At 34.0% G+C, this 11,389-nt stretch overlaps 3 protein-coding genes across 3 annotated transcripts; 1 reads left to right on the top strand and 2 right to left on the bottom strand.

Moving 5' to 3' along the window:
• Positions 1-847: 847 nt before the first annotated feature.
• LOC108821391 (uncharacterized) lies at positions 848-2,001 on the top strand. The gene has a single exon (XM_018594432.2). It carries the CDS (start codon positions 1,077-1,079, stop codon positions 1,875-1,877), a length of 801 nt encoding a protein of 266 aa, XP_018449934.1. The 5' UTR covers positions 848-1,076; the 3' UTR covers positions 1,878-2,001.
• Positions 2,002-4,642: 2,641 nt separating this feature from the next.
• LOC108821135 (cytosolic sulfotransferase 7) lies at positions 4,643-5,796 on the bottom strand. The gene has a single exon (XM_018594185.2). The coding sequence runs from the start codon at positions 5,753-5,755 to the stop codon at positions 4,775-4,777; it is 981 nt and encodes a 326-aa protein (XP_018449687.1). The 5' UTR covers positions 5,756-5,796; the 3' UTR covers positions 4,643-4,774.
• Positions 5,797-9,574: 3,778 nt separating this feature from the next.
• On the bottom strand, positions 9,575-10,285 carry LOC108819777 (ethylene-responsive transcription factor ERF087-like). Its single transcript, XM_018592810.1, has one exon. The coding sequence runs from the start codon at positions 10,283-10,285 to the stop codon at positions 9,575-9,577; it is 711 nt and encodes a 236-aa protein (XP_018448312.1).
• Positions 10,286-11,389: the final 1,104 nt, after the last annotated feature.

The following is an 11,389-nucleotide window of genomic DNA, read 5'->3' as shown; positions in this document are numbered from 1 at the left end:
AAAAAAGAAAAAAAAAATTCCAAGACTGAAACCAGCTAGTCATACCATCAATAAACAATTTTTTTTACGAAAATAAATGATCCATCTCCTAGCATAACATTAAAATAATCAGTATCTCCTAGTATATGGTATCTCAAAGAGTAGTTGAACAACCAAACATAAAAATAATCAGTATCTTATTATATAATGAATAGATGATCATTCTTCCTCAACTAAGTAGCGAAGTAGGGATTGGGTCCACAACCAGTAAGAAAAATAAGTTGAATGCCTTATAAAGTTTTCCTAAATAGGTGGCTATAAAATTCATAAGTGTCTATAACATTTATAATCTCTAGTAATCCATTAAAGTTGAGGTACCTTCAAACCAAATGGAAATGTCTAAAAAGAACACTCGATACTTGCTTTTCCTCCGGTCTAAGTCTTCCTTTGTCACATATAGTCATAGACTCATATTAATAACCATTAAAGTAATCACTTCTTAATCACAGTTAACACTACAACTTGGACCAAACATAGCTATGACATTTTATATCTAACTATTTAAACTTGTGTCTTTTAAAATAGAAGCAAACATAAAGGTATAACTTTATTCAAAACATATTGGTATAAATACTCCAGTTGTTTCTTTGTTTTAAGGAAAGGTTTTCGTAAGCGTTTAAACTTTAAAGTATTTTTTTTTTAAAGTAATAACTTTAAAGTAATTGTCAAAAGATAAAATAGCGTTAGTAAAAATATATTAAAGACACAAAACAAAAAGCAAATGAGCAGAACAAAAAACAAAAAACAAAAAACATTAATTGTTAGGCCAAAAAATTATCTATTTATCAAATGAGACGAGCAGAAGCTACCGCACCTGTATATTAGCTAAATATCAAAAATACATATCCAGATAAGCGTAAATGTAATAGTGTATATATATACAAAGCAAATCTCATTTGTTCACACTGAAACTACAAGACTCCCTCTACCTCTCTCTCCTCCCATCAATTTCTTCATGACATTTCTTCTGTAGAAGGGAAGAGTTTTCGTTAGTCATCACAAAAACCCTAAAACCTATAAATCCAGTTACCTGCTAAATGGGTCATGATAATATCACGAGGCTCGCGAGTCTACTCGTAAAGCTACCTAGAGTTCCATCTGGTTGGCTCTGTCTCCATCCCCGACCGGACAGCGATGTCGGAGGAGGACACAAACGACGGATCAAGCTCGTAAGATCCGACGGTTCCTCCGAGCTCTACGATCGTCCCGTAGTGGTCTCAGAGCTCACAAGAGACTTCCCAAAGCACAAAATCTGCAGATCAGACTCACTCTACATCGGACAGAAAACACCTGTTCTGTCGGAAACAGACACGCTTAAGCTCGGACTCAACTACTTTCTCCTCCCGTCTGATTTCTTCACCAACGATCTCTCTTTCCTCACCATCGCCGCCTTGAAACCTCCTCAAAGCGGAGGCGTTTTGGTCAGATCAAAATCCGCCGGGACTCAGCAGCAGCAGCCGTTTCTTATACAGAAGGAAGGAACAGGAGAGAAGCTAAAGATTCGTGTGTCAGAAGAGTTCATGTCGGAGTTAATGATGGAAGGAAGAAAAAACAAAGAAGAGGAAGAAGAAAGAGAGAACGAAGAGAGAGTTTGCACGACGGTGAAACTGAAGAAAGACTATGTTCAGTTAGTTGGTCTACGGACATGGAAGCCAAAGCTAGAGACGATAAGAGAGACGAAAGCGACGGTGGAGAAGAAGAGGAAGAGAAAGAAGTTTCTTATGATGAAGAAGAGATCATCATCATGCAAAGATTCTTCTCAAACTGATTCATATTCGAAGCGTAAGCTTCAATCAAAACTCAAGTCCAAAGCTAAGAACGCAATTCTGAAAAAATAGCTTAGTTTTCGTATTAAAGAAATTAGCATATTGTGTGTTGATACGTAGAAGAAATTGTTCGACAATATGTAAATAATATGAGAAAAAATTTAACCAAAGTATACATATTGTTTCCAAAACTCTTTTGGACTAGTCCTACTAAACTAACTTTTAACATGAAAATATTTTTTGAGTTATATTTTTCTTCTTGTTTGCATGAAAATTATGAGTTGCTTTCGTTCTGCCAAAAAGAAGTTCCTTTCGTACACAAACGTATCTTTCGAATAATGTGGAACCAGCCATTCAAGTATACAAGTTTGAAAATCCAACGGATAAATTTTCTGATTCTTTTTTTTTTGTGAAACAAAACAAGGAGTTTTCTTTTTCTTTCTATTTTGGCAACTTGGTTCATTGAATTTTATGTTTTAGTTGTTTACCAATATATTAATAAAAAATGAATCAACATTTATTTAGTTTGTCTTTTATTATGTAAAACAATTATTTTGTGAGGAGGGAGGGAAATAGACGAAAACTAAGAAAAGAAAAAAAGCGAAAGAGGTCAAAAGCGTGGTCATAGTTACTATTTGTGACAAAGCTTTGAATGAAAAATATATGAGGAAGAGGTGGAAAAAGATAGAGAAAGGAGAAGCACGTGTTTGTAGAAGTTTTGTGTCAGTCTCGTTTTAGATTTTGTGAACAAAAAGTGCGGGAAAAGAGACAAAAGAGGAGTCAAACAAAGTCACCCAGCGACATCTTTTCTCTTTAGCTAATAGTATAATAGTGTATGCAATGTAGCTTTCACAATTTAAATAGTATTAATAATTAGGTTTACTGTAATAAAACATATCTCAAGAATGGAACAAGATCTGCCAATTATCTTCTAGAACGTGAGGTTGATGGGCGGAGGATTGAGTCGCATTGACTCCATGATCCTGCCTATCTTCAGGGAGACTTTTATTTCGGAATTCTAAATTTTGTGATCTCCGTTATTTTTCGTTTCTGTAAAAGCCATTAATAACAGTCATTGCCTCCGGCCCTCCGTAATTTTTTTCTTCAAAATGTAAAAATGTAATTATATGCTTTTATTCACTGCAAAAGTACTATCACAACAGTCGGGAACTTTTCTCCAGCCTAGCTAATAGAACTATCAGGGGCAGACATTCATTTTTAAAATAATATTTTATCTGTTTCCGAAAATAAGATTTTTTTAGAATTTTTGCGTTTATTAAGAATTTAATAAATATATGCAATTTAGTTTATCATTTATTTTATACATTTTAATAACTATTGATCAATAAAATTTAACCAATTCAAATATTCACAATTAATATTTCTAAAAAATATACAAAAGTACATTAAAATATATAGAAAATCTATTTTTATGAAATAAAAATAAAATCTAGAAAATCTTACTTTGAAAAATGGAGGGAGTATATTTTAATTTTCCTTTACATAATTAGTTTAAACTTAACCACTGGGTTAAAGTAAGTTTTAATAATTAGTTTAAAATTTATTTTATAAGTTTCAACAAACTTAAAGTTCATGATAATACTTTAGTTATATCAAATTTTCCCTACTAATATTAATACATTATTTATTCAAAATAAAAATTTGTAATGTTTCTACTCTTTCCATTTTTCATTACCTGTCTCTAAAAACCACTTCTTTATTTTTAAAACATATTAGAATGGTTTCTTCATTATTTATAGATTTTGCTATCTTAGAAAAATATTAAATAGGTTTGTTTAGTTATAGAGTGGAACTCACCTTTGTTTATAGAATTCCTCTATTTTATAAAAAATAATATAGATATAAATGAAAAATCTAAGATATTATTGATCTACATCAAGTTATCAACTGCTAAAATATCGGTATAATAACATGAACATGATCAACTGGAGTGGAGACTGTGGAGTAATGGTTTGTGCTAGTATTATTGTTGTGTTAATGCATCGTTTATAGACTAGATATATATTGTCTGTTAAAACAATATAACTTTGTTGATTCATCAGGTTGTCGGTTATGAAGGACTTTGTTGATTCATCCGTTTGTCGGTTCTTATGAAGGTGGGAGAAGGATATATTTCGAAGCTTCATTGTGAACTTTCTTGATTTCGTTCGATGGATTATAGTTTCAAACTTTGCGATAGACGATTCTACCATTTTAGTAGGCCTTGATATGGGTTACTAATGGGTTTAGTGATTTTGGGCTTCTCTGAGTTGATTTCTATTTTAAACTGTGAAACAATTTCTTATAAATATCCAGGCCAGCTTGGTCCAATGTTAAAGAAACAGATGAGATGTTAACACGTTTCAGATCCCATCCCTGCAAAAATGATCTATCCGTGTGTTGTATTTTTCTTTGTGGATTAATCTGAATATTTCCATAAGTCCAAGATATTCTAAGATTAATCAAAAAGAAAATTAAAAAGTAACAGTTTCTTTCTTATAAATACGAAGAGAGCGCAACAAAAATGCCTCATGGTGTATAGAAACTCGCTAAAAGTACCAGAAGAACCCAGTAGTTGTCACAATTGGTAATCCAGGAAAGGTCACAGCTCTTAGCAAGTGATCATGAATCAAAGAATAAGACAAGTTCTCAAAGTCGAAGTAAACTGATCAATGAGCTAGTTGAATGTAATTATTTGATGCCTCCTGAACTTCCAGAGACATGAAGCATCTAGGTCTAAACAATAGACCATTCTTGATCAATTCTCCAAAGGACAGTGATAGTGATACCGTTCTTATTGATCGGTTTCTTTTTCTAGCTATATAATCTAAATTTAAGGATGACATAGAGCTAATATTATGAAATTCATAAATTACAAAAGATCCAAGTAATAAAAAAAATGAAATGATAGACATCACACGGAAAGTACTTTCATCAAAGTAATCTAAAAACCACACATATAGTTGACTTCAGAGTTTCAAATCCGAACCTCGAAATCTCTCCTCGATGATCATGTCAATCTTCTTCTCCATTTCAGGAGTCAGATAGTTCTTTGAGTCACCAACTTCCCCTTTACGGAAAAAATTCTTGTGTTCCACGCCTCTAGCCGTTTTTCCAGTCTTGTTTACCTCCAAGTTCTTCAAGTTATCCAACGAGCAAAGGTATAAGATCTTTTCCACACATCCACTCTCTTCTTCCTCCACAGAAAAAGGAACACCCAAGAACTCGGCAAGTCTCTTAACCTGAGCACTCGGCTCTATCTTCAACTCCTCGTACCTCAGGAATAGCACATTCTTGGAGTCTTCCAAGCTTCCTCTCCAATAGCTCAACACTTGTTCCCAAAACGGTCCATAGTAGCTAACTCCTCGACAAAAAGAGTCGAACATCGACTCCAACAAGCTTCTTTCTTCATCTATCTTGATCTTATGATTAGCGCACTCGAAAAACCAAAGAGACACCAACGCGTCCTTCACGTTCCTCCAAACGTACACGACCTTACAGGGAGTGCTCTTGAGAGCCTCTTGAAGCGTGTGGAACGGTACATGAGTCGCGAATAGCCTCGGGTTTGTTGATGAGAAATTGGTCAGATCTGGTTTCGAGGTTTCGATGTATAGCCTGAGCTCGAGGACTGGTACTAAGCCATGAGGGTTGTCAGATAGAAGTGGATGGTTAGTAGAGTGTTTTGATCTCTCTAGGAGAGCTACTGTGAGAGCTTTGAGCCAAGTTGTGCCGGACTTTGGGAGCGAAGAGATGATTATATCGGTTTCTTGTGGTTTGAAACCTCTTTGGAAGTTGAGGATTCCTTGCAGAGTTTTGTTGTCGTACCAACATGATTGGTACTTGAACAACTTGGTTCCGTTGAAGTCTATGTCTGAAGGAAGTGAAGAGATCAAACTTATGGTTTCTTGTTCGTCTCTCTGAAGGTATTTTGAGATCTCACTCACATCCATATTTTTTTGTTTGTTTGTTTCGGTTCACATGTGCGTTCCATTATCACATCACAACCACCAATCACAACCACAATAATTTATTGTTAAGATAATAAAAATAATTAAAGAATATGATTAAGTGTGGTAGTTTAGATTTCTTTCTTTTTTTGGTCTAATTAGATATCTTTCTTTATGGGTCAACAAAAACATTATTTACATATGTAGAATAAATAAAGACTTTATAGTATCCTAGTTCCCAAAGATATTCGTTAAATATGTTAAACAAAGGTGAGTATAAAACCAGCCAATGTGAAATATAAACGTTAAATATATATAAACCAAAGATATACAATATTATCAATCTTTATGAAGTTTGAACGTAAGATAATGGGAAATGCCTACAAATCCAGCAGTAATGGCTTATTATAAACTTAATTAAAACATGCGGTTAAACACTGAATGTAATCAGGCTTATGAATAGGTACTCCACGGGAGAAGGATCACCACAAGACAACATCCGACCACAAATGCAACCAACATAGATATAAGAGCAATTGTGACAAGTGCCAGGGCTCGTATGAGAGCTGTCTGTACCTGTTCAAACACACTTAAATGGTATGCCCAAATGAGATGCATTGCTGTTGCAACAGATGCAAGCATTGTAATGCTGTTGCAAAACGAAAACACCATAAATACTGCTTTCTTGACCAAACCTGTGATGTCTAAATCTGGAGCAGAACCCATGTAAAACTTTGTGCATGTGAAACCCATAGCAAATGTCACAGCTACTGAGATTACTACAAACACCACAAGAATTACGATATCTTGAGTTGGTCTGTATGTTTCATGCCGGTCAGATCTTCTGTGAGGCTGTGAATCACTCAAGGCCATGTAATCCAAGTTGGTTAAGTCTCTAGCTGTAATAAATTAAACCAGGCATGATGATAGGAATTGACAAGAACGTAACATGTTTACAAAAGCAGATTCACAAATCAGATCATAAACGTTGACAGAGAATAAAAAAACAAAAAAGTCTCCTTTTTAAATTGAAACCCAGAAGAATAATTAAAATTAAACATGGAAATACGCCCTTAAACTTTACCTTAGGCGCTTTTGAATCTAGTTGATGGAGGAGAGGAAGAAGAAACGAAGAATATAATGTTGTAGTCTTGAACTTTGTCAAGAAAGTTGGGTTAGCAACCACACCATTTGATCTGATCAAGCTATTAACAATTAAAGAAAATATATTCTGAGTGTTGCATACCGATCAACATTTATGTTTTAGCTTGCCAACAAGCAATTAAATAATACAATTAGATCGTTGACTCCAACAAAAATTGCTGATTCGTTAAATGTGTTTTACCCTCATCTTCCTTTAAAGTCTTTCTTTTCTCTTTCTTTTTTTTGGACAAGTCTTTCTTTTAGTTTTGAGAAATTGGCATCTATATACACCAATAACTGCTTAATTTGCATAGATGGAATTTTTACTATTCACTTTTAATAATGGCAAGACTGCTCCTACAACTAAACATAGTCTATAGCCCAGTGTTATTACACGGTGTAATTTACACCTAACGGAAAAGTAAAAACAACCTTATTTCTCTTTTTTTTTTTAACACAACAACCTTATTTCTCTCTTTCTCCATCTTCTCATGAAAACCTCCGACTATGTCTCGTACGCCGGAGCTCCGAGAATTTCAGTCTCCCCATCTTCCAAGACAAAATCAAATGTGGGACCCAGATTGTTGCGATACAGAGCTCCAATTAATTAACAAAGAATTCAAAGCCTCCATGGATCTCTTCCAGCAACAAGCCACTCTCAGCATCTCTTCTGTCTGAGGCATTGGTTCCGACCCTTCCGTCGCCAAAGACCTCGGCAATAATTGAGAAAGCATATGTAGCCGGATAAATATAAAGGAAAACAAAACAATTTCTTTAGTGGACTAACACTTTTATTATTATCCAGCTATCTTCTTTTATTTTTATACTTTATTAGAATTGACCGAATAAATCAGAATATAACCATTCAGTTTTACTTCTAGCAATCTATACATTGTGCATTTATATAAATTGGTTAGTTACTGGTTCAATCATACATAAGTAATTAAGTATAATTTAAATAATATCCATTTACCACCTAATATAACCATCAACAGAATCTAATTGCCGGTAATCTTAACACAAAATATTAGCTAATATATAAAATATCCGTATAACCATGCTAATTTTCGATATGTAGAAGAAATTGCAAAGAAATTGTGTTGTAATTGGAGAAGAAATCGCCGGGACCTTGCTGTGACTCACCGGTTCCATGATTTGCTGGGACCTATCCGTGACTCGCCGGAAAGAAACAAAAGTTTTGTAAGTGAGAGATTGTCGATGATAAAACACCTATGATTTTTCGTGAGAAACAACTGAAATTGTGGATAAATCTGCTGCATCTTTTTATGAAAAATACTATTAGTTGATTTCTGCAAAAATTAAAATTGTATCAAATCTCCAAATAGAGAAACATATTCACGAAAGAAAAGATGACAAATTGGAAAGAGAAGGAGTCAAAAGTTTTTGAACAACTATAGGGTTACATGCGTAATTGTGTTCTATTATGGATTGGGCTTTTGATGATTTTTCCATGCTTGCAAATTTTCTAGTTATTGACTATTTTTGGTGCAAATCGCTCTATTTATTCTCTTACCTCTTCCTTTAAGTCTTTCTTTTACGTGTGTGTCTTCTCTCTTACCTATTCCCAGTGTTTCTCGTTAAATTAGTACAAGAGCCATTTGAACCACCCAAAAAATAATACTATATGACCACATATTTGTATAACACATCTGAAAATCCAATTTGTATGCATACTAAGGCTATTTCTCTTGCCAAATCAGCTTTTGAACTAAGTCGGTGATAAATTGAGTCCCTTCATCAAAGTCCCCAATCTTTTTTTTTTGTCATGAATGTGTAAGAGACAGCTTTTATATAGGGGTTTTTTCTCATTTTTCTCTTCGATCCCCTCCCTCTCCCGCTTAAAGGATGCCTTAAAAGCCTCCCAATAATGATGTTCTTAGATCATTTGACTGCAAGGCCACCGAATGATGGATGTAAGACCATCTTTAATGTATTTTCTTATTTTTAACTCTAAAATAGAGGAAATCTCAGATGTATTTTGCTTTAATGTATTTCTTTAAAATAGAGATCTCCAAATATAGAGTAAAATATAGAGGAATGTTATTTTTTCTTCTATAAATAAAGTAGAAAATAGCAATTTCTATTTTAGAGGTATAAATAGAAGTGGGTTAGAGTGATTTTGATTCTAAATACTATTAGAGAGATAAAAATATGGGAAGGTTAGAGATGCTTTAAGGCTCGGACAACATGAGTTATCAAAAAATATTTTTTATCTACTTTTAGCACCATGCACCAATATCCACATGGAATAGCATGCTGTTTCATTAGCTAGTGCGGTATCTGATAAAAGAAAAAAGGGTGTATCACCGAGTAAAATAACAATCGCACATAAATGAAATAGCAGGATGTTACAATAGATTTATAGATGAAACATAAAGAGATTTGAAGCAACAACGACATTTTCCTGACATTCACAATTAATTCACAACTATAAGACGTTCAGGAATTATTAAGTGATCAATAAAATCTTGCATCTGATAAGTCACAATAACAAACAATATACGCTGCATTTTCAGAGAAACATAAAACGCTACAAGAGGGAGAGAGAGATAGACTTGATATCGTTCGTTACACTCCAGAATAGAGGGGAAAAGGATTGTGAAAAACAAAAGTGGATTAATATCAAAGAAGAAAGTAGCAAATTTGGACAGCTCGCTGTTATTGGTAGAGAAATGGGGAGGATGAAGAGTCAAACCTACTGTTTTGACCCACAAAGCCATCGAGCTCATCAAAGGAAAACGTATCCATGCTAGCATGCACAACATTCCAATAGCTATCGGTCTCCGGAATCATAAGTTCAGCTCCAAAACAAGTACTTGGAGGAAAAGGTGGAAGCTCATGATCACAATGCTCATCATTATTGTTGATAGATTGATAACCACATTCAGACTCATGTGTCCACCCATTGTATGATAATTCACTAGAGTTCTGGTTTTGGTTGTTCGTCGATGAATAGAGATTGTTGTTGTTGATGTTGCTAGTAGCTTCTTGTTGGCTTGTAGGGTTGAATAACTCGGAAATGAAACGTTGGGATTCGTCAGGTGAGATGAAGGAAGTTACTGAGGAGCCATGAGGCATATCGGAGTAAACAAAGTTGGTCCGAGCAGTCAACCCTCTTATGGACCGTGCAGCTCTATCATAGGCCAATGCAGCTTCCTCGGCCGTATCAAAAGTACCTAGCCAGTACCTCTCTTTTGTCGTCGGGTTTCTTATTTCAGCTGCGTATCTTCCCCACGGCCTTCGTCTCACTCCTACATACTTTATTTCTTCGTTATGTTGTGGTTGCGGCTGTTGTTGTTGCTGCTTTTGCCTATGGCTCTTTTTTGATTTAGAGGAAGAACTGACATACGAGTTACCATTAAAATCCATGTTTAGTAAGTATTCTTTTGCTATTACACTCAAAAGATGAAAGGGTATGGAGACTAGGAGATACGTTGAAGTGATGCCTTTGGTTACAATGAAATGTGTGTTTAAATAGATGAGGTTACTTTCACTATGTGGACCCTCTCGTTCATTCTAAAGATTCCTTTGGGGAATTTTATAGATACAAAAGGTGGGTCACATGGAAATGTGCAACATCAGATGATCATCACCATCTAATCATATGACTGAAAGTGAAATGATTTTGTGGCTTTTTGGATAGGCCCAAGTAAATCATTTAGGCAACCTATTTTTCTTTATTTATCTTTGTTTTTAATCATCTTTTTTCTTTATTTTCTCCTAGTTTGTTTTCATCTTTAGGCATGCTATTATCTTTGGGAACGTGAGATTCTTTGTGCCTACTCATGATCACTTGTAGTTGTACCATGTTTTGGTTTTCAATTATGAACTTTTGATAATAGAACACTTTCGGAATCAACTTAGAGTCTGAAAATTCGGCAACTTATCATCCTAAATTGTTTTCTTTTTTTGGTTCACCATCCTAAATCCGTTTATCTTTCTCCATATTGCTTAAATATAACTATGGCATTTGAGTTGCACATGCATGTCACTTGTATAAGACCATTTTCTTATCTTTCAGGTGGTACATTTACACATGTAAAATCAAATTTCCATCAAATTGCTGACAAATTATATTGTTATCTATGTTTACCATCTCCTAAACTATATTTGCGAAGTGATTTTGCCACATGTCCTCTCTACAATCAATTTTACAAAACAAATATGACATGGCTATTAAAATTGATGACATGACTTCCGAAAAAATATGACATGGAAAATTTCCTTTAATGTTGATTTATATTTTTGGCAAACTTATTAGAATAAGGTAATAATTCATATATTACATTTAATATTGATATTTATTTTTGGTAATTGTTTTTAAAAATATGGTAATAGCCCATACATCATCTATAAAATAAATATATTTATATATAACATTTTAAATTTCAAAATATTTTTTTTATAATTATACAATTTGTATTACCAAAACTTTCAAAAGTTTCTACAGTTTTTTAAAAATTTAAATAGCTA

This window comes from Raphanus sativus, chromosome 8 (genome assembly GCF_000801105.2).
Source record: "Raphanus sativus cultivar WK10039 chromosome 8, ASM80110v3, whole genome shotgun sequence".
In the NCBI taxonomy this organism is placed as follows: domain Eukaryota; kingdom Viridiplantae; phylum Streptophyta; class Magnoliopsida; order Brassicales; family Brassicaceae; genus Raphanus; species Raphanus sativus.
This window is presented reverse-complemented; position numbering and strand designations above follow the sequence as displayed.